The following is a 24,044-nucleotide window of genomic DNA, read 5'->3' as shown; positions in this document are numbered from 1 at the left end:
GAGACTGAGGAGGAGGAGGAGGAGGAGGAGGAGGAGGAGGCGGCGGCGGCTGGAAGGAGGAAGTAGCAGTTCTAACAGGACAACCTACCAAGTGCCGGGCACGGTGTGAGGATTATTGCTAATACTCATATTGACCTTGCCAGAAAGGTATTAATACCCGCCCCCACTCCTATTAGGTAATTAAGCCTTGGGGATACTGACATACCTAAGGCCATACAACCATTTTATGGCAAGGTCGAGGGTTGGAACGCAGGTTCATTTGACCCCAAACCTGGCGTTGCTCTCGCCACTACATTCACCTGGGAGCTCCCCCACCCTTTTTGGGAAGCTTCCCCATCAACATTTCAACTTTTCTTTAGTATTCCCTCGGGGAACATCCACCTATGAACCTGCCTATTTAAACCGAAGCCCGAGCTCATCTGAGTGCGCCACGGGCTTCAACGGTGCTTTTCCCAGCAAGCACTGAGACTGCAAAATGCTTTAAAAGCATCATAAACCTGAGTTGTTACACAGGTAATCATGATTTAAAAAAAAAAAAAAAGGAAAAAAAAACCTGAGTGTGTACAGTATTAAAATAAATTGATTCCATATAGATTTTTTTATTCTGTAAACTTTCTCGGTGTATCTGCTATTACTCTTCTGGGAGCATTTAGCTTATTTACTCCAAGAATTTTGCTGTTTATCTAATTGTAGCAAACATTTAATTAAACGAACTATCTGCGTGCCAGTAACGCTCTGAGCTTGGGAGCTGAGCTGTGTCCCATGAGGATGTGGTATCTGTTACGAGGTGTCTCAAAGCCAGGGAAGGTCAGTCAAATTATTAGTGGTTCTAATTAGTTTTCCCACAAGCGGCCATGTTATTTAGACCCAAAACTACATAGCAAGGGATTTTTTTTTCTCACCCTTGCCTTTGAAAAGAGCAACAAAAAGCAAAATAGGCTGCAAACTACTTTCTTGAAAAATCCTGGTTCCCGATGCTTCTGCTGTACCTCAACCTGCCTCTTCGAGGAACCGTATTTTCGTTCCCCTGATGTGACGGGAGGCACGTACTGGTGCCGGTGGCCGTGGGGGACTCTATGGACTACAAGGCACATTCACGACTGCTGTCTGCCTCTCTCGCTACAATCTCTTCTCCTAAACGTCAGGGAGGAATGAGGAGGCACGGCCAGGTTCCGTGACTGTGAAAGCATGGAGTAAATCGCATCTCTGAGTTTGCCCTGCCCAGAAGCAAAGGAACGGCTGGGGTTTTGTGCTCCCACATTGGTTAGCTGTTGTTTAGAGGTAACCGAAGGGATTGGGGGAACTTAACCTTTCCAGAAGTTTACCGTTCTAGTGCCCCAAGGTGATCCTCCTGTGAAGATCCCCCTTATGAGCCTTTGTCAGCAAAAGTGGGATGGGTACACGGAGCTGGAAGACGGATCCCAGGAGACCCAGGTGAGATGCCTACAGTGTCCTACACAGCATGCATTTGTCACCCAACAAACATATCCTGAGCACCTGCTAAGTGCCAGAGAACTCTCTCCTAAGCATTCCCCTGATAGCCCCTCCAGCCATGTCAACGTTAATCTCACAGGTTTTAGCTCCTTGATAATACTTGTTCCTGCCTCGAATTTTGTTCCCCATTTACATTCATGCATGTGTTGTTTATTTCTACTAGAACTGAAGTATCGTGGGAGTATGGGCACAAGCTGCCAAGTTCGCCACAGTGGCTGGGAACACCCCTCCCAAGAGGTGACATTTTCCCTAAAAGACCTGAAAGTCAAGGAGGAGCCAGCCATGAATGATGGGGAAGAACACTCAAGGCAGAGGGCAGAGCAAGTGCAAGGGCACTGTGGTGGAAATCTGCTTGCGGTACTGAGGGCACAGGGAGGGGGGCTGTGCGAGCAAGAGGGAGGGAACACTTGAGGGGTGCACCAGATAATAGAGGGCTCTGTTGCCATGGTAGAGTGGCATTTACTCCAGCCACAGCGGGAAGCGTTCAGAGAGAGGCCAACCACTCACCCCTGCCACTCATCATCTTTCTGATGACAGGCCTTCTCTCTACCTCTTTCAACCACAGCATATGTCACAGATAAGCTGTTAGGGCCTTTCATGGTTGATTTTCTATTCAGCGGTTTGTTGACGAATGCCAAAAGAATACATGTAGACTTAAGTCAGCAAGACATGCTGGTGAGATTTTATGAAGAGAGACAATTATCCACGTACGCGAGACAGAAAATCTTTGCGAGGCAGCAATCCCCACACTGCTGAGCTTAGCAAGTCAGGATTTGCTTCCTGAACCTAACATTTCAACGGAAGGCTGCACCCGGTTTACCTCTTTTCTTCCTCTGGGTGCCTTTCTGAACAGCCACTCACACCCCGCCTCCCTTGTGACATTCTAGCAGAGAATGGAGACAGCAGGTGTGATATTGGAGGCACGGCCCCGCCCCGAGAGGGAGGGCTGGAGAGGTGTCTGAGTAAAAAGGAGCCGGTGGCGAATGAAAAGCCTCTCTGCTCCTTTTGTGCCCTTGAGGAAATTTCAGGTGAGTCGGGAATGCAGATGGTGGGGCTGGCCGGCTACACGGGTACAAAGGCGCTGTTAGTTTGTCTCTGGGCAGGCCTTAGAGACGACTTTCTTTCGTGTCAGAGATGAGAAATCCAGGCGTGGGGCACATTAGAGACTCAACCAATGCCAGAGAACGGGGACGTCGCTACAGGCTCAGAGCACCCCACTTCCACCCCGCCCAAGTTTCTCCTTGTCCAGGCTCGTGGGTCTCCTCCAACACCACGCACTCTCTTACGGGGAGAACTCCAGCCTGAGCTGGAACACAGTGCCACCGTCATCGTTCTCTAAATATGACAGATGACCGTTTGGGGAAACGGTGCTTCCAAATTAGACCCGGATCTTTTAGATCTGGGAGGGCTAAGCCTCAGGTTCTGTTTCTAAAATTTTTAGAAAGATGCCAATTCAAGTTAAAAGAAAAAAAAAAACCCAACCCTCTGGCTTTGTGCTTTAGAGTTGATGGGTTTGGATGGGCCCTTCTGAGAAGAGAGCATTTAAGATCAGCCCCTTGGGCAGTGAGGGAAGTAAGGTGACCTTACCTTTTTGTCACTGAGGCCGGTCACTTGGTCCACAAACTCCTCCTGGATCATGAAAGCGGCCAGGTTGGCCGTGTAGCTGGCCAGGAAGATGACGGCGAAGAAGGCCCACACGGACACCATGATCTTGCTGGTGGTACCTTTGGGGTTCTGGACGGGCACGGAGTTGTTGAACACCAGGCCCCAGAGGAGCCATATAGCTTTTCCAATCGTGAAAGAAGGCCCATGGGGTGCTGCGAATAACAGGAAGGACATTCTCAGAACTTTCTCGAAAGGGCAATGCGGCGGCTGCCAGCAATCTTGCCGGGTGCCGGAAGATGGGACCGTCTCACGGTGGTACTTCATTGTCCCAGAACCACAGCCACCACACTCCCTGCATCTTTAAAAATGAGCATTTCCCCCACATTTCTATCTAGCTGGATTTTTTTTTTTTGCCACATTTCTTAAAAGAAGGCGAAATAAATAATAAAAAAAAAAAACAACAAGGGAGAAAGGAAAAGAAAATGGCTCTGCAAAATGTGGTTTTAAATTTGGATTCGATTTCCATCTGGGGGAGCCAATCTCCTTAATCAGCCTAGCGAGGCTTGCAGAAATGCATGTGTGGGGTCGCTTCAGTTCTCACAGGCCGTGCTACCGGTAAGAACCATGCGGTCCAGTGGGACTGACGTGTGGCAGTCTAATCCAATTGTCCCTCACAACTGCTCCTGTTCAAACTCAGACGTAAAGTGTGCACAATATAGGAATTAAACCCAACTTTTCAGTTGTCTGCAATTGGAGACATCAAGGAACCCGAATAACAGCTGAATTCTCCCACCACTTCACAGATGAAAGACATTTGGTTGCAGGTCACGGAAAATGAACTCTGATATCACAGCACTTTTTCTTCCTCGGTGTATCCCCGCAACAGCTACGTGTCCCTTTTAAGATTCTTAAATGTTCTTTGTAGCAATCTTCACTAAAGAGGCAGAACAACATGGCACAATATATTGGGGTGGGGGTGGGATCTACGGGCTGTAAAATGCAAGCCTTTCGGCTTTCATGTCTGCTTTGCACAAGGGGGAAAAAATCAATTTATGCCCTCATTTCATGGGAAAAAGGACTTCCTTTAACAGAAGGTTAATTTTTATGTCATTTAAGTAAATGAAGATATGAAAAAATGATCTACTCAGACTTCGGTTGGCAACAGCAGCAGAGTGGGCAATAAATAAAGTAGCAGAAGTGAATCATTGACGGGTGGTATGAAGTTCTGGGCAGGGAGCCTGGGAGAAGCAAGCTTTCTGCACACTGAAGGCCAAACCCAGGCTGCAGCAATATTTATAATAACCCTATACAGCACATCAAAGGGAAGGCAATTAATTTTGTTATTCTCAATCTCAAGCGCTTCTGTTTCTCTTTGCCTAGTTTTATAATCTTCTGGACTTATTCCCAAGATGCCAAGAACTCTTATGAAAAAAAAATAATAATTAGAGTCAATCCAGTTAACTTCATGAACTACTTAATTTTATTAGGGAATGAGGCTGACCAGAAGTGATGGCTATTTGGGAATCAGAAATAGGCAGCTGCAGGGGTTCTGTCCAAGACTTTTGTGAACTCCTGATTCATGAATACTATTACGGAGCCGGACATAAAACCTTCCCCATAACGTGCCGGGAAATGTAACAGAAAGCCATTTTGCACAAAGAAACCTGTAGCTGTCATGTCTGGAGTTTCCACAAGCAGATGAGCAGGAAACAAAAAGTCTCGAGGTGACAGAAGGGCTGGGGAGTTTGCTTGCTCAATTCCTTGTTTTACAATAGTCTTCCAAGTGTGAGCTTTGGCCAGAGAAGGAGTTGTTGCATGTGATGGCCTCTGGATTGTTTTTCGTCTTGAAAGATATATACCTGATTTATCCACTAATCTCCAGCCAAGTCCAAACCACTGTAATCCTTTCTCTCAGAAAACCAGCACCTTCCTTCCACCCCTGCCTGCCCTTCTCATTATCCCAAGAGAGCAGCCCCCGTGATCCTCCTACGCTGTACATGCTTCGTCCCGCCTTTCCCGCCATCTTGTATCACTGTCCACCGCTCTCACTCACGTCTTTTCTGTTTCATCCAGACTGATTCACCGTCAAGGTCTTTCTTTGTATTTGCTGTTCCATCTGCACAAAATGCTTGTCCCTCCATTTTTCACATGACTTCTCACTCCTTCGGGTCCTCAGCTCCAATGTCCTGTCTTCCAGAAGTTCTTCCCTGCTAGGCCATCTTATCTAAAGCAGTGCCCCCACCCGTCACCTCATTTTGTCTTTTACTCCCCTTCTCTTGACAATGATTACCATCTGTGATTATTAATGTTACGTGTTCATGTGTTATCTTCACAAGTAAATTCTCAGCTCCCCGGCAGGGGGAGGGGGGAAATCAGGAAGTCTCCACCCAGATTATCATGTTGTCCCTCTGTGTTAGCACAGTGCCTGGGACATGGTACCTCCTCAATAAATACTCGTCAGAGAAATGCGTGAATTCACAAACAGCATAAACTTTGATTCTACGAATGTAACTACAGACTCCACTCTGGTGCGATCACTCCCAGAAAACCCTCCCAGACCCCACTCTGTTGGAACCTCTGTACTGGTTACTTACGTTGCCCTTTTAGTGGAGGCTGGTGATTCTCCCATTTAAAACACAATTTATGATTACTTATGGCATTTTCACTATGTTAGCTTGACTGGAGATGGTTCATGTAGTTACCACCACTCTTCAGTGGTTAAGAAGTGGGAGGATTTCAAGAAAACTAAGTTCCTAGCAGATTCCCATGACCTGCTGACTGTTTCCAATAGTGAATCTTCCGGATAAGAATATGTGGCAAGTTGAAGCACCCTGATTTTGAATGGCTGTATGCCTACTGTCTTCCACCAACCTAAGTCATTTTTCAGGAAAGGGATTTGGTCCAAGCAGCCTTCCAGAGGCCATCCACTTAGAACGTGCTGTGCACTGAGGAAGAGTCACTCAGAGTGATGTAATGTGTTTATGTCTCTAACATGAATATTGGTTTGCACAGGGGCCTCTTAATAAGTTATAGCCAATGAATGTCTCCCAGTGCGATTTTCTATCTACTGATGGCAGCTTTATCAAGTACAATGCACTAAGGTCAGGCACTATCAAGAGGAAAATGTAATTCTTTGGGGGAAAATACCACTTTATAACTATTTTTACCGTCAAATGAATTCAAGTGTGATTCAGTAGTCTGGAGAATGTTCTTAGACTAGTATCTATAAAAGCCATTTCCTCTGCCTGGACTGAAGTCGAGACTCAAAACAACCTGAACATTTCTTCTGACACAGATTTTAAATGTTAATTGCCAGAAAAACTTCCTCAAATCTGCTTTCTCAACAAATCGCCAGTGGTTTCCACCTAACGGCGACAGACTGCCACACGATTAAAAATGTTCCGTTTTGTTTGATCCCTTCTTTAGTTGAAGCAAATAACCTGCAAAGTGTACAGGGTTACCAGTGGCATCGGTGACCTGGCACCGTTCATGGAACCCAAGAGCAAGTCCACACAGGAGGATGTGCTCTCCACCTGAAATCTTTGTCGAAAGTCAATGAAACAGGGTTAGTGTGAGGGAGGTCTCACCTTTCCCTTTGGCTAAGCTCCTGTTGTATCCAACGGGACTGAAGTACTCGAAGACGAAAACAGCTATGGCGGACACGATAAGCAGCATCACAAACATCATCACCCACACGGAGGCGCTGAACGGTTCTGCGGATGAACAGGCCAGAGGAGTGGAACACGGTCAGTTTGCAGATCCTCACAATCAGGGCCAGCGGGAAGCCCAGAGGTCTGTTGGCAGGCTCACCCCTCCCTCATGAGCATCTGATCATTCGAAAGAAGCTATGAATCCCTGTCGGTTCATACGTCTCCACCATTCTTCATGCTACAGAACATTTGAGGCATTTTACAAGACTGTACATAACAGGGTAAAAATAGAGAAGAGCATAGGACACCATCCAAATCGGGTCAAGGAAAGTAAAAACAAACGGGAAAAAGAATGCAAATAGAGAGTCCGTCAGGTCCAATAGGATTATAGCACCATCCTGGGGACCAATGCTATGGGGAAGCAAGACCCGGCCTGAAGAGTCAATTCTAAGGCTTCTGCTGACTAGCATGGGTTTTATTCTTATTTTCACTTGGATTCTTACATGCTGGAGGGACGATGTGTGGGGAATTCCAGAAGGAAAGGGCACACTACGACCTGGTAGAAAAGGATTGTAAAATCAGGGGGCTGACAGCAATCAATATTGGAAGGTCAACATCTGCCACCACTGCTCGGACTACCACACTCTCCTCTCTGCCGTCTGCTCCAGACAGATGAGATCTCTACAATTTTAAAATCTTGTTGATGCTGTAAATGGGCTTGAATGCATTTGAAAAGTCAACTGAGGATATCATATTCGCATGGTAATTGGGTGAAAAAAGCATTGCTCAAAGAAGAGAGACAATGAAGGAGTATTTGGAGAGATGGTAATTTCCCCTAAAAGTAGTTTACATCAGCTCATTTTCATATGGATGTCTCAGAAGGGCAGGCCAAGTCACAAGGTTCTAAATCTTAGAATGCTCTAGAAAGTTAAGAGATTTTATGTAAAATAAATTAACGCTTATATTCAGTCTGATTGAGGATATGAAAATGGGCTGAATGGAGCCATTGTATTCACACAGGTCACAGATTTGCTAGAAAATCAACACAGACAAAAATTTTGGAAAATGAACATATCTCCACCTGAATGCATCATTGGGAAGAAACTGCCCTTGGGTACCAATAAAGTTATAATCCTTTTCATCACAAGCAAACATTTTCTGAGGGTAAAATATAAGAAGCCCAATAACACCCTGAATAGTAGGCATTTTATTATTTTTAAATTGTTTTTCTGACGAAGCTGGTAATAATCATAAAGAACTAGGCTGGTAGCAAGCCACCCTATCATTAAAGCCTGTGACTACCTAACACAGCTAGGGGTCATCATAAATTCCAGTTTAATGAGCTTACTATATAACAAGAAACTAATACGTCCGAAGCTTTAACTACATTGGATAATTTAAAAACTGGCAGGAATGCTTTGCAATGCAGTTTCCATGGTGCAGATATGTTAAAAAGGATCAGGTACCAGCACAGGCTACTTAGGTTAAATAACACATGGTGAGTTGGAAGAAATCAATGAGGTTGCAACCATGATATATCTTAGTTGAAATTAGCTTGGGTAATAATGATATTATATCCCTGAAATCATTGCAATTGGGTATTGAGGTGTGCCCAAAAGGGAGAAGAAATAAAGAAATAATTAGGAGATTAAACATACTCAATATTCAAGAAGAGAAATGGTGAACTAATTCTCCAAGCTGGGTATGTTAATGGCATGGTGCGTCTGACGGGAGGAGGGTCACCATGATGAGTAAAAGAGCACAATCACGGAAAGCACTTGATGGTGTGTGATGTTTGCTGTGCACACACACACACAGTACATCCAGTGGAAGCGCTATCTGATTCCACGGGTAAAGCCAGAACCAGCAGTGGCAGTGGTGGTAGCGGTGTGCTGTTCGTGGTCCTGAAAAAGGTGTCCTGGTTTCAAACATGCGCGTTTATTCATCGGATAACTTCACTGCCAGTGCAGGTGGCAGTAACATGATACAACATATTAGGGGCCATCCTTACTGAATACTTCACGCACATGGCTTCATTTGGCAGTTGACGCATCCTAATGCTGACACTAACTGTTCCAAAAATAAGGTGGAGGCCTGATCAAGCAACTGATCCCAGACGTTTCCCCACTTGGAAGCGACACCTGCCCCTTGGCTCGTGAGCATGGCAGAGAGATAAAAGGATCCTGCTATAGTGTTCTGGTTTTAAAAAAGTTTTTTTTTAATGCTTATTAAAAAATTTTGTTTTAAATGTTTGTTTATTTTTGAGACGGACAGAGACAGAGCATGGGCGGGGAGGGGCAGATAGCGAGGGAGACACAGAAGCAGAAGCAGGGTCCAGGCTCTGAGCTGTCAGCACAGAGCCCGACGCGGGGCTCGAACCCACAAACCGCGAGGTCATGACCTGAGCTGAAGTAGGCTGCTTAACCGACTGAGCCACCTAGGCGCCCCCAGTGTTCTGGTTTTGATAAGTTAGGTGCCTATGAAGTGCCCTTAAGGATTGCTGTTAACACACCACCGCCACCACCACCACCACAACATACAAAAGCACTGGAATAATGGTGAAGCACCATCTATAGTGTCTAAGGAATGACCCAGAAACATTTGGGATAGCTCCGGATTACATCCTCGACTGGCTTAAAACAGATTCAACATTTGTCCGTGAAGGGGCTTCCATCTAGGAGGCTCCAGATCAGCATTTCTTTGGCTCAAACAATCCAACCTGCTTGGAAAGTCTTTGGAAGTAAATGAATGGAAATACTGCACCAGACGCCACCTCTGTCCTTGAAGAGTGGCTGGTTACGTTTGCACACAAAGCCTGGGAGGCTTTACCTGCAAGCGTTTCCGACGTGAGTTAATGGAGTTAGCGGAGAGAGGACAGGAAGTAATGAAGAGCAGTGCAATCAGATTTTGAATGTTTGGGCTCTTCCAGAAGACTGAGCCAGTGAATGGAAAAATGTAGCTTAGCATGGCTCATTATGACTTTCAAAACCTGCAGATAATGGCCGTAAATAAGGGGGTGCACAGTGAATCGAACAGGGATGTAATTTAGTGACTAGAAAACATATTAAGCCTACAGTGTAAAAACTGCTTTGAAAATAGTTTCCTCTGGCTGCAATTTATTTTACTTTATTTTTAAAGATACAGGAGGAAGAATAAGGGGGGGGCAGGTAAGGAGGCTTGGCTAAACTTAGCAAAAATGCTTGACTTTTAATGGAAATGTTCAACTAATGCAGGTAAGATAAAAATCTAGGGGAAACTGGGTTGAGGCCAGATTTGATATCAGCAACCCATTTTTTTTTTTATGAGACAAGCCAGTTTTGGCATTTTTTTCTTCTCTGATTGAATTGGAAAAAACGTTCTCTCACTATGGAGGTATGTCAACAACTTGTGAAAGGAAACACACGTCTTTCCATTCTTTCCATGAACTCACTTCCTCCAACCTTTTCTTAACCCCCAGGGCCAAAGAGCTCCGTTACAGAGTCTGCCAGGTAATGGGAGATGGTGATAAGCAGTGGCTTGTGCATGAGGGTCTCCCGATCAGCGTTAAGATTCTGCCCGTGTCGTCTCTATCGGGCGGCTGCATTTCTCCTGGTGTAGCGAAGCTCTGTTGTTAAGATATGGGTCCATTATCCATATCAGACAAAGGCACAAAAGGAACATAATGAGGTGTGTGTGTGTCAAGGTCCATGTTACTCCAACAAAGGTTAGGAGAATGGAAGCAAGGAGTGCAAGATCAAATCCAGGGAGTGGTAAGGATTTCAACAGCTTAAATGGATTATCAGAAACGAAAATGGCAAATCCATAGGTCTCTGTGAGTGACGCGGCACCCAAAATCCTGTTAGCCAATGTTCCACTGAAGGGAATGAAACAGACGGTTTCACCGGATGCGCCATGACATATAAAAGAAGATGGTGGACAAGTAAGACTATGGGCTTGGAGCCAGTATCCACAGACTGGCTCTCGTCTGCAAGTTTTAGCTCTCTACCAGACAAGGGTGTGTGTGTGTGTGTGTGTGTGTGTGTGTGTGTGTGTGTGTGTGTGTGTCTATCTGGAAAAACGTAACAAATTTCAGTGACTTTAATTAGTTCCCTCTGTCATGCAGTTTGCTTTTGGGGTCAATGTTCAATTTCACCTTCCCAAATCTGGGACAAACCCACTGATGGGGGTGCCAAGGAAAAGGGAATTTAAATCCCGCCATCTTCAAGATAGCTACTGTCAAAAACCACTGATGGTAACCAAACACCCCACACAATACCATCCTTTAAAGAAAAAAAAATAACACTTGGGTATGTCTCATGCAGTTTCTACACCTGCAGCCAGGCTACTTAATGCATAAATACTGACACTGCTAAGGAAAACAAGATAGAAAATAGAGATCTACCTAGCTCTAAAACAAACCAAAACAAAAACACAAACACAAATGACAAAAAAGCAAAACAAAACAAAACAAAACTTATGTCAAAACATACATTTATGGAATAGTTAAGAGTAAGGAATTTCCTCCCTTCCAAACCATTCAGCTTGAAGGACAGTCACATTTAAAATACGATTCCATTAATTTTCAATCAGTGTATGCTCTTCCGGCTACTTCTATTTTGTTTATCAGAGTGCTGGTATAAATCACGGCACATTCATCATTATTTCACCTTTACAGCCAGTAAATAAATGGCTGTCACATCAGCGAGGGGTGGAAGATGGGAACGAGGATACCATATAAAGGCTTATGGGCTGATTTAAATGAACTACGGACAGAATATTTATTTTTTAAATGTTTTCAAGGCTCTAAGACATATATCTACTAATCTACATTCCACACAATCAAGATCAGTATCTGAATACATGCTTATATTTTCAGCCAATAGTTCCAAGTTAGACATAAATGAAAGATGTTAATGGGGTGACAGGGGGGATGTGAATTGGGATCATTCAAATATGACACACTTTGGGGGCACCTGGGTGGCTCAGCTGGTTGAGACTCTGACTTCAGCTCAGGTCATGATCTCACAGTTCGTGGCTTTGCACCCCACATCAGGCTCTGGGCTAACAGCTCAGAGCCTGGAGCCCTGCTTCAGGTTCTCTGTCTCCCTTTCTCTGCCCCTCCCACATTCACGCTCTTTCTCTGTCTCTCCTTCTCAAAAATAAACCTAAGAAAAAGAAACACACCAAATACGACACACTCTGGAACGCACTGATGTTGTTAAATGGAAGTGAGCAAGGTCCTCCTTGGTTCCATCCTTTGAGCCAACAAGACAAATACCTGTAATTCCTCATAGGTAAATGGCAGCGACCATGGCGTTCACATACCTAGAAAAGCAGAAGGTGAGACCGTGCCGTTGCTTCTTGAAACCATGACGCTGATCCCCGTCTCCACGAAGGGCACAGAGAAGTCCACCACCTCAGAACGCTCCTCATTGATGGTGAGCGAGCCGACCGCCATGACCGCCCGTTGATAGACCACCTGCACACGAGGCAAAGGAGCACAGCGCCTTTATTCCTCCTTTCCACCGCCCCTGAGCACGGCGGGCCCCAGTCTGGATGACAGCCCTAGGGGGAGGAAGACCACTTACTTCACCGATCATTCCGTTCCACACGTTGTTAACTTTCTTGCCGTGCTTCCCGTTGGTCACCAGGTAGAGGTCATAGGTGAACTTCACGGTGCGGGAGAGCTTCTTCAGGATATCGATGCAGAACCCCTTGCAGCACTTTTTGACATTCATCCCCTCGTTAGTTGAATTGCTGTAGGAAAACACCGCGAGACCGTAGAATATTAGCGCCGGAAGATTTGTTGGCAGTCATTACCTATACGCTTCCACTATTTCCATGTGGGAAACAGAGGCTCAAAAATGAGGACGTGGATTTTCCAAGGACATGCAGTAGTTTACAACAGCACAGGTAGAAGGTGTTCTTAAGGATGAGCGTAACCATGACAATGGCTAACTTTTATTGAGTGATTATTATTTGTACCATGTACCATGCTTTCTACTAATTGTTGGATTACCCTTCGTGACATTTCTCTTAGGTAGTATTTGTCTCCCCCATTACACTGATAAGAGTTACTGCCTCTTATTCTTTTTTTAAATTTTTTAATGCTTAATTTTGAGAGAGATAGAAAGGGGGAGGGAGGGAGAGAGCGAGAGACAGAGAGACAGAGAAACATAGCGTGAGCAGGGAAAGGACAGAGAGGCATAGAGGGAGACACAGAATCCGAAGCAGGCTCCAGGCTCTGAGCTCTTAGCACAGAGCCTGACACGGGGCTCACACTCACGCCCTGTGAGATCATGACCTGAGCTGAAGTCAGACACTTAACTGACTTATTCTTAAGTTTATAACACATACAACCTCTTTTGACCAGAGTTCAGTAACATGATCTAAGCCACACTATAAACGCTTACAGGAAAAGAGAAGAAGGAAGGAAGACATAAAACTCTCAGTGGGAGAAGAGTTTTGCTTTATCCTACCACTGCAGATAGAGGTTTGCAACCAAAGAGAAGAAATAACGGTTGCCTTACATAGGAAGGGCACTTTCCTTACTGAGGAAAACTTGGCTGGAATCAGAAGACTTGGGGTCCACCTTGTGCCTGAGTCCACAGACTTAATGTGTCTTGATAGAGTCATCTGTCAAATGAGGGCTCGTTCATTTCATTTTCCCTCCCTCCCTACATAGCAGGAGTGTAAAAGGTGACATACTGAATAGCAGTGTCCTTGATCAGGAAAAAGCCCTGTTAAAATACACAGGGTGCTGGTTTCTTAAAAGCTATCATCAACTACCAAGGTGACATATGTTGCTTTGCACCAGCCACCTTGCTTTATTAACCTGGCCGAGTCATATTCAAAGAACACCCATACAAATCAGAAATGCCTTAAAAAAGGAAGGAAACAGGGTTTTCCCAGTTAGACAGCTAGTGTAGGACGATGAACAGCTCTCTGGGCAATACACTTGGGCTACCTTGTGATGGGGCATCCCATTGGCTCAGCTCTCTGACTTATGCATGTCATGAGATACGTGCTCTGTCTGAATATTCTGTTGCTGGCTCATCTACACAACAGAGTGTTACCTAAGCACCACAGTGATGTTTGTGGAAATCCAACATCACAATAGGAAATCACTTCCATTTCCATATCATAGAAAAAAAAGTAGGTTACACAGTGATGTATACAGAACAGTCCTGGCTATATAAAAACAGATGAGCTTATAAACCATATCTGGATGGAAAAACAATGAAATATGAAGCAAAGCTATTTTTGAATGGCGAGAAATAACTTTTTCTCTTTTTCATATTTTTAGTCCTCCCCCCCAACAACAACTGCAGTGAGTATATACTACATATATAATCAGATATACACATACATCAAGCACCATTGATGTATATCTTTGTACATGAACATGGGTTCTTTTGACAATGTGACTTTGAGTAATGGAAGCGGGTTGCAAAATGCCATAAACATGATAGAAATGTATCCTAGGTACATTAAATCAATGGCATGTCCAAATAACGATTTCCTGCTGGGTATTGATCTGTGGCTCTTTGAAAAACATGGTCAGATCCAATTCTCTCTTTTTCTTCCTGGCCACCATGGGCCATGCATCAATGCTTCTTCTCTCCCTCTTCCCACCTGTGTCTCCTTCTCTCTCTTCCCCCTCTCTTCGTCTATCATAGGGTCTTCCTTCCCCTGGTCAGGATTCCTGGGAGAGTCTGGACAGGAGTTATGAATGCCCCAGGCTTAAGATTCAGGGTCACAGGCATACGGTGGTATTCTTTGGCATTGCTGGGAACCTCGGCCAGTTAATGAGTTAATTATCTCCCCTACATCTCCTAATACTAGGTATATTTATAGATACCCATGGTCATTAATGCATTTTCACCCAACAAGCACCCACTGAGTACCTACTGTGTATAAGACATGGAATTAAACCCTAAGGACACAGGGTGAAAAAGACACATGCAGCGAATGCAACAGATGAATTTATCATGGGAATTCTGGAAACACAGACCCGCTTGTAAGTAGAAATTTTCAATTGGTTCCCATCACAGCCCTTGTATACGTGTGTGGGGGGTGGGGGGCGGCGTGACTTAACTACACAGCCATCTAAGAAATGTGCCCAATGCAATCTTTCCCCACTCCCCACCCTCATCCAAAAGAAAGGATGACGCATAGAAGCCAATGTGGGGAAAGGGATCCAATAAGTGACCCAGCTCTCCAGTTCTGCAGTTTCCCAGTGTGGCGAGTGGACAGGATCACGGCTATGTAAGTCAGATGGAGCCATTTTTCAGGTCCTAGGTCTGCCCCTAACAACCAGGAAGATGCAGATACGTCTCCTCACTCGTAAGCCTCAGTTTACTTGCAAAGTGAAAAGGTGAGGGCTTACCTTGTGGGATAGTTGGGAAGATGAAAACAAATATGCAAAGCGCCTCTCAGGTACGTGCTTAAGAATACATATCCTCTCTTCCTACCAACAATTTGACAGTTTGGGGGATTCACTGGCAGTATGGCCGTTTTTCCCCAAAATATCAAGCCAGCTAATTTTTCCTCAATTCTCTCTTTATGCCCTAACACCCAACTAACAGATGAAAAGAAACGCTTGGTTTCTCAGCTCATTTCCTGTCACCTATGTTTTTAGAAGATTGATTTGTGTCCTCAAGACCCCACCATTTGCCAGAAGTGAGAGACAAACGCTTTACCCTGGGAGATTATCACCCAGAAAAAATAGAATCATGTCACCTCACAGAATCCTTCTTAGAACCAACCGGCCTGCCTCAGAGATATTACCTTTAGGAAAGGCAATTGATCTGCTATGTGTTAATATTGGGACGAACGGGCCCCAGTAATTGTCTATGGCTTTCAGACACTTCGATTTCACCTCGATGTTCAGTAAACTTGTCCTGTCGCCAAGCGGGAAAAGGGAAGCTGCAAGCTGCCACCTCCCACAGGAACCAAAAAGGTGAATTTGAACCTGTTAATCTGTTTATATTGTCCAGTAAAAAAAAAAAGTCAGTTCTATTAAAGAGAGTAATTTATTGGGGGGTTCATTTTCTCCATACGAATGTGGCTCAGGACTCGGTGACCTACCGTCGTCAACTCCAAGGCTTCTGATTTTAAAGATTTGAAGCTCCTGTTATTGACTGTGGATCCCAAGAGGCCCTACTGGATTGGCCCTACTGAGACAAAGCAGGCATTGCTGTCATAAAGGGGGTGGTGCCCTACTGAGGTTACAGTCTTGGCCTCACACCCAACACTCTGCCTTCTCCATCGGACCACGTTGTACTCCAGGAGCACCTGTCCAAATCAAAACCTCCTGGGACGACGTTCCCACATTTACCCCTTCCATCTCTGCCCCGACCCCCTGCCAGCTCGTCACTCTCTAGCCCTGCCCTGGGCTTCCTTCTGTTGCCTAAACTTGCCAATCTCTCTCCTCCCTCGGGGACTTTGCAGCTGCTGTTCCCTGTACCTGGAAGGCTCCTCCCCGCCAGCCCCCCAGCTTTTCACACGTTCGTCATCCTTTTCTGGGTCATCTTGCATCTCACCTCAAGTTACTCTGTTATGACACCGCCTTATTTATATCCTTCACCAGGCGTATCCTAACACGGATCTGTCCTTCCTTTCTGGGCTGAGTTGTTTTTGAGCTGTGTACACACTATACTGTAAGATCCCATCCTCTGTCGTCCCAGCTCAGCACAGCTCTATGCCTCACACACGAACTGTGCTTCAAGAATATTTATTTATTGACTAATCTATTCAGAATTTTAACTCCAAAGAAGCTTCTCGTTGATAAAAAAAATTTTTTTCCCTCCAAACCAGAATCTGCCTTCATAATACATTTAACAATCATATTAAAAAAAAATCTTTGTCCCAAGCGCTGAGCCCTGGGGATTTGCACCCTGTGTAATGAAGGCTTCGGTCAGAATCTGCAGAGTGGGACAAAAAGTATCCAGGTGCTCATCTGTTCAATCATTATCAACATTACTGTGTCATGTTTTGTGGGTCCCTGGTTGTACAAAGACTAAGAACCCATGTTTCCTGTATTTAGGCAGCTTACCCTCCAGGGAGAAAGACAAACTATAAGCCATAAAATCGGGTGATAAAGAGATCGAGTGGTAGGGACTCCATGTTTGAGTTCCTTCAAATTCATGTGTTGAAACTCTCAACTCCAATGTGATGGGGTCAGGAGGTGGGGACTTTGGGAGGTCATTAGGTCAGAGGGTGAGGGCCTCATGAATGGGATTAGCGTCCTTGGAAACAGACACAGGAGAACTTGCTTCTCTTCTGTCCGTTCTCCACCATGTGATGCTACCATGAGAGGATGGCCGTCTCAAACCAGAGGGCCCTGGTTGGACACCTTGATCATGGACTCCAGCCTCCAGAATTATGAGAGGTGTCTGTGTTTAAGCCATGCAATCTGTGGTGACTTGTCACAGTGCCCTGAACAGACCAAGGTACAGAGACACTCCAGGTTTCTTTGGAAGGAGGGAGAACAAACCCAACTTGGGGAGGGAGTGGTTAAGACTTAAAAGACACAGGAGAATTATCCAGATGAAAGGACACACTCAGAAAATACTCACAGATATATTCCAATGGTAGGCTTTTTCCTTTTGGTGAAATCCCCCACAAGGGCCGTGTCTGTATTTGCACCAGAAAATTATAACCAGGGCCTTAGACCTGGTCATAAAGCTTTATGCTTCTCCAAAGGGCCTACATATTAGGGAGAAACTTAACCAGAAGCTCTCATAAAAATGGTCAGTTCTTCCTTTGATTGTTAATAAATGAGGAAACGGCCCAGAGGTGATGTGGGCTTGCTGTCGGTGAGCTGGGACACTTCCAGAAGGTCAGTTCCACGCTGATCACATCATAAGGTCATATGTGAGGGGTACAGCTGTATCATGACCTCCACACAGAGAGAAGTTTTCAAAGTTTTTGAAAAGTTTGTGTCTGGGATATATACAAGAGATGGAAGGAAGCAGATGTGCAGGGCTGGAGGAGGGAGCAGCCAGAAAACTAAAAACATAATTTTTGGGGGGCGCCTGGGTGGCTGGGTCGGTTAAGCTTCCCACTTCGGCTCAGGTCATGATCTTGCGGCTCATGGGTTCAAGCCCCACCTCGGGCTCTGTGCTGACAGCTCGGAGCCTGGAGCCTGCTTTGGCTTCTGTGTCTCCCTCTCTCTGCCCCTCCTCTGCTCGCACTCTGTCTCTGTCTCTCTCTCAAAAATAAATAAACGTGAAAAAATTTTTTTAAGGAAAGACCAAAGGGGAGGATCAGTTTGGCAGAGAGGTTAAGGACTGGCAGTGAAGCACGTGGACGGCATCTGGGTCCTAGGTCCTCCATTTACCAGCTGGATGGCCCTGAACATGTTTCTTAATCTGCCCATAACTCACTTTAAATCTCTAAGACGGGTAATACCACCTACCTGCAATTGCCGTTGCCGGAAGTAAGTGAATGCAGACCAGCTGGCATAAGTCCAGCTATTTACTGAAGTCTTTAAAAAATCTAGTATCACAGGTTATGATGTACTATTATAATAAGCTATTGTGTATTAAATTTTACTACTATATTACAGATACCACTGTTGTCGATGATACAGGCTGTGTTAAAGGACTGAGCACATCCAACCGACAGCATCCCCGGACTCACTTGATCTTGACGAACTTCCGACACGGCACAGTGTTCCTCACGCACGTCTCGGTCAGCGGGTCGATGTCTTCCACGATGACAAAGGGGGCCTCCTCCAGGGTGACGATGCTCAGATGATTGTCGTCCGGCTCGCAGTCTGAGAAGGACTTGTACCTCGGCCACACGGCGTGCCTGAGGCTCAGGCTCTGGTTCTCCCACTTGCCCACCTGCATCAGGAAGGCAAAGGCACACCTGTGATTTCTTGCAGCACCTTCTAGAAAGGCAAGCCCTTCCCCATAAGAGGTCTGGGACAAGAACCCTACCCATCCTGAGGGCTTTTCTGCTATATACTTCAACATACACTTTGGTGTAGATGCTAAGAAAAACAGACATAAAGGAGAAGAAGAATCCTGGACGGCCCCCAGGCCCGCCTCTCCCAGGCTAATTAATATGGCGGTGGTACCCAAGCACTGAGATTGCTAGATCTCCCCAGGAGATTCCAAGGTTCTGGCAGATTTCGGGACCACTGGCGGCGGGAGAATAGCATGGACCTTTAGCATCAGAGAAATCTAGGCTTGGATTCCCACCTCTGCCATGTACCAGCTGCACAACCCTAGTTAAGCTCTGAGTCATTGTGAACCTCTGTGTGTCACCTATAAATAGCACAACTCCACCTACTGTACAAGGATGTTGTGGCAATTAAACAAGACCGTCTGTGACGAGCAGGCAGCGCAGAGCCCGGCACGTAGTAGGGACTCCACACTTTTTCTTTGAAGTACAGGAGAGAGACAAGGACAGGGAGAAACTTTTAGAAGGTGCCAAGAGAAAGGGTGAGGAGACAGGGAGATGATGCGGGAGAGCTAGAAGGAAGGAGGACGGACAGGAAAGTCAACGCAAGGAGGGTGAGCAGGAGAGGAAATGAAGGGCTTCATTTCAACCTCAGATATTGTTCTACTTAAGTTGCAAATTAAGGTGAACTGCTATTAATTCGGCCTGGAGAGGAGACTTTCAGCGCTTAGCACCAAGACCCGTCAAAACAGCACCGACCTGTTCCCTCTCTAAGCGGCAGCCGGCATGTTAGTGAAATCAAACTGAAGCCTGTATGTTTTGAACCTTAATTTTATTTGACAGCTTATTGGCATTATTCAGACATGCACCGGGAAGAAGCTGCTCCCGTAATCACGCTTTTTCCTTCTTCCTCTCGCTCCCACACGCAATTGCTTGACACCGCGGGTCACAGCTTCGTTTGTAATATCAACCTCAAGGAAACACCTTGTCTGAGATGCTAAGTGCCAAGTCCAGGCTTGTCTGCATTGACGTGACCTGCTCACCTCCCCTCCTGTAACCTGAGTGTCGCCCGAAACGAACTGCAGGCCCATAAAGAGAATTCAAACACGTCGGACGCCGAAAGGGGTGACGGCGTGGAAGGAGATAAGGCAGACGGAGTGCCCTCAGATCGCCTCATCATTTGGACTGGAAAATGTTTGCTGCTTAGAGCACAATGTTCCATGCGGCCAATGGCAAAACTGTCCAGCTTCGGTGATACCTTCTGTTTTATGACAGTAGCATAAGCAGTAAGGTAATCTGGGCAAACACACTTGCTCATCTGCCTGTGCCGCTATGTGTAACGCAGGCTGGGGAGAATGTTGAGCCCATCACGTTCTTCATTCACTCAACACAGATTTATTGAGCACTGACTATGTCCTGGCACCAGCCAGGAAACAATGATGGATAAACCTATCCATTGGCTGTAGGGCAAAGACGGAACTAATACCAATACATAAGCAAATAGGAGATCTCCAAGCTTTTTCTTTTGGGACAAGTTCCATCAATCCCTTTTCTTTCCACTTCTCTTGGAAAACGCAAACCTTCAAGAGCAGCTGACTAGTTTAGTTGGTAAGAGAATGGCTTACTGCAGTCAAACAGAACTAAGTGTTGATCCCGGCTTCACCCATGAGCTGGCTCGCCTTAGGAAAGTCACTTAACCTCTCTGAGCTTTATCTGCAAAATGCAGATGGCACCAGGTTATGCCTTTCAGGACTGTGGGGAGCTCTGGATGAGCCAAAATGAACACGAAGCACTGAGCACAGAACTCAGCCTGTAACGTACATGGTGGCTGCCATCACTTTTTTATTGTTGTAGTTAGCGTTCAAGACTTGGCTCAAATATCACCTAATCGGGAAGGGCATTCCTGCTCTCCCCAGTAACACAGAACTTTGCACCTCTCCATGGCAGCTCTTTCATGCCGTCTCATAAGGGTGTCACTTTTGAGCACTCCTGTGTAGGCAGGAAATGTATCAATATTGCCAGTTACTCTGATCCCCACAAATCCTACAGGGTAAGGATTATTATTCCAACTTTACAGTTCAGAGAACTGAAGCACAGAGACGTTGTGTAACCTGCCCAAACTCAAGCAGCTGGGAAGTGAGGGAACCAGAACCCTACCATAGGGCTGTGTGAATACAAACGTGCTTCTATTAAGTGGTCCGTGGTAACTGTAGTATAGCTCCAAGACCCTTCCTTCACAGCAGAGACAGCCCCGGATGTCCCAAGAAACATAAATTAACACAAAGACTGTTTAGCCAGCAGAATCTTTGGTGATGTCATTGACCACATCTTGTCCCCTACACCGTGGAGTCAGGCAAAGGTCCCCGCCCAAGGCTGACTGCTGGGGAGAGAGGTGGCGAAGGTTTCCTGGAGTGCAGTAACTCCCCAGATCTCCCTAAGTTGGTCTCTCCCTTCCCATGTCTATGTAAGCACCCACCGGTCAGCCAAGGAGGGTGGAAGCAGGTGGTGGTTGGAAAAACTTGATCAGGGCTGAAGCTGCGGTTTCCATGCTGCCCTACATCTTGAGAGCCCCCTCCTCCTCTGAGTCTGACAGGCTGCTCTGGTAGGCTCCCCAGGTCCCCAAAACCAGGCCCCAGGATTCTATATACCACATAGGAGAAAACAGAGTGCCTTCACTTTACCCTCCCATATGCATTTTCACAAGGGATTTGAACGGAGTCAGTCCAGTGTTTGTAGACGGGATTAACAGAGATTTCTTCACTCCATAAGTATTTATGGAGTGGCCCTTCGGGTATCAAGCACTACACTAGACACCAAGGAGAATGTCAGGCATGCAGTGAAGTTTCTACTTGCATGGAATTTTTATGCTAATTGGGAAGACAGACATGAGTCAAATAATCGCACAAAAACATACACCATACGAACTGGGAGGAAGAAAGAAAAATTGGGTCTAAGAGAGCAAATGGGGGGTGAAGAAATCCCAAAGGGGTTCCCTGAGGAGGTGGCACTGAAACCAAGATTGGAAGTCCAAGATGAGTGGTGGGGGGCTGGTTTGGGGGAGCGAAGGAAGGAAGGGAAAGCACTCCACACACGCAGGGGCCAGATGATGCAGAGCCCTGCAGGTCCCCGTGAGGAGCTGAGATTTACCTCAAGAGTTCATCCAGTCTGTTCGCCAGGAGGGAAAAGATGAATGGAAGTCACTGGGGATATATGTCCCTCTGAAACCTGGATGAAGGTGGGAGTTCTATGACCCCTCAATTCATCCTTGTTTTCCTTTCTTTTTTTAGAATGTTTATTTATTTTTGAAAGACAGAGTGCAAGTAGGGGAGGGGCAGAGAGAGAGAGAGGGAGACACAGAATCCAAAGCAGGTTCCAAACTGTCAGCCCAGAGCCCGACGCGGGGCTCGAACCCACAAACCGTGAGATCATGAGCTGAGCCGAAGTTGGGAGCTTAACCGACTGAACCACCCAAGTGCCCCCATCCTTGTTTTCTGTTTCTTGACGGGAAATTTTAAACTTATGCAAAAGTGGACTAGGGTAATGAATCACCATCTTCCCATTCTCTAGTGGCAATAATTACTAACTCATGGCCAATCTTGTTTCATTTATACTGCCACCCACTTCCCCTGTATTACACTGAAGGAACTCCCAGACGTGGTAACATTTCATTCACAAGTCCTTAATTCGATTTAAATATCCAATTTCTGTTTGCGTAATAATATTATACCTCAATAAGCTACGTGTTTCTCTGATGAGATGACAATTTCCCAGGCTAGGAGGGATTTTAAAATACACACTGATGGATTTTGAGGATCGCAGCTTCTAAACTCAGGGCCTGGCGAAAGGAGGGAGTTAATGGACAGCTGCTGATCGAATCAATGAGCACCTGACCTGAATTCTTAAAAATGTCCGTGAGTCGGAAACCACTAGTAGACCGATCAGTGTGTGCACGTTCGCCTCAGCTATGGAATCTTGCACCCTCAGCAAAACACTGAGGTACCGAAACCTATATTCTCCCCTTCACTCACGCTTCACATCGACTTCAGTCCCCCACACGCAGAGCCACTGAGAGAGGCTGCCAAAAAGCCTCTGTGTATTACATTTTCCAGACACATCCAAGACCATCATGCCAATGCCAATTTAAAAGGGGCTCTGGCCGCTCTCAAGTGTTCGACAGGACGTCAACAGTCAAAGGAATAAACCCTGAATTGAGAGGAACCTTCACTCACATCACCTATGCTTGCCTCAGTGTCCACAGGCACTAAATGGGCACAGAATATGAATTCCGCACGTGCCCTTCTCTAACAGTCGTATCCCAAACGGAAGGACCCCGTGTACCCTGAGGACAGTAGTGATCCAGCACTCCCGTCTTTGTGCTGAGGGTGACTGTCCTGCTATTCTCTAAACTGGACCTTTTTCTTGCTCCAGGGTCGTGCACACCCCACGTGGCAGAGTCCATAACTTTAGGTCAGCAGTCCTGCCTGACCTGGAGGAGTCCGTACATTTCCTGGCCGCGACAGTCCCCCTGGTGTAAGTTCTCAAGGCATCAGAGCAACTGAAGTGATACAGTCACCGTGGAAGCCATGGTCCTGTCTTTGGAGCCCAAAGGGAAAATGAAGTTCCACGAGGCCTTGCCAAACTTCCAGTTAGATCTACACACGATCTGGACAGGAAGCCACACTTGTGCATGTCTGTGTTGGATACACCCACGTGGACACGCACATACCGACCCATCAGCTTCCCAGGGATCAGCCTCATCCCCACAGGGACCCTTCATTTCTCTCCCTCACATGGCACAGAGGGAGAGGAGACAGAATAATTAATACCATGAGCCTTGGGGTCAGAGAGACAGGCTCAAATCCCTGTGGCCCCGTGCAAGCCACAGCATCTTTCTGAACTTCAGTTCCATCAACCGCCAAATGAAAATATTTCAATTTCATTATGGTGCCTTGAGGATTAGCAGCGAGATGATGGTGGCAAACGTCTCTGGATCCACAGCAAGTTCTCCCTATGTGGCTCTGTTATCGTTAATCCAACCTTTCTTAAGCCTCTCTTTGGGAAAACAGTGAGCCTCTGCAGCAGAAGCGCCGGCTGAGGAGGCAGAGACCCGACTTCCCTTGACAACACGCCCTTGACCTTTGATCTCATTGGGTCTCAGTCTCTTCCCCTGTGACAGAGATGGGGAGTGAGGGTGGACCCGATGATCTCTAAGGTCTTTCGGATCTAAAGCTCCATGCAAAGCACGGGAGAAGTTGCCCTCCAGCTCCTTCCTTATCGGGATCAGGGTGACAGAGAATTAGAAAGGGGTGAATGAAGGCTGTGTAGCTTGCAACTTGATGTTTAATTATGGAGAATTCTAAACAGTGGCCCTGTCCCTGCAGAGGCCCAGGTGACATGCCCAAC

At 46.1% G+C, this 24,044-nt stretch overlaps 1 protein-coding gene across 1 annotated transcript in view; it reads right to left on the bottom strand.

The window, feature by feature from the left end:
- Positions 1–24,044, bottom strand: part of GRIN2A (glutamate ionotropic receptor NMDA type subunit 2A) — a 520,136-nt gene that overhangs the window by 56,089 nt on the left and 440,003 nt on the right. The window contains exons 5-9 of the mRNA XM_047839263.1: positions 18,375–18,580; positions 12,317–12,485; positions 12,054–12,207; positions 6,687–6,812; positions 3,082–3,311 (exon numbers count right to left, since the gene is read on the bottom strand). Of these exons, the coding sequence (XP_047695219.1) occupies positions 3,082–3,311; positions 6,687–6,812; positions 12,054–12,207; positions 12,317–12,485; positions 18,375–18,580 (885 nt within the window). The remainder of the gene's footprint in view (positions 1–3,081; positions 3,312–6,686; positions 6,813–12,053; positions 12,208–12,316; positions 12,486–18,374; positions 18,581–24,044) is intronic.

Source organism: Prionailurus viverrinus, chromosome E3, assembly GCF_022837055.1.
Source record: "Prionailurus viverrinus isolate Anna chromosome E3, UM_Priviv_1.0, whole genome shotgun sequence".
Taxonomy (NCBI): Eukaryota; Metazoa; Chordata; class Mammalia; order Carnivora; family Felidae; genus Prionailurus; species Prionailurus viverrinus.
Note: the sequence above shows the minus strand (reverse complement) of the source record. Positions and strands in the feature narration are given on the sequence as shown.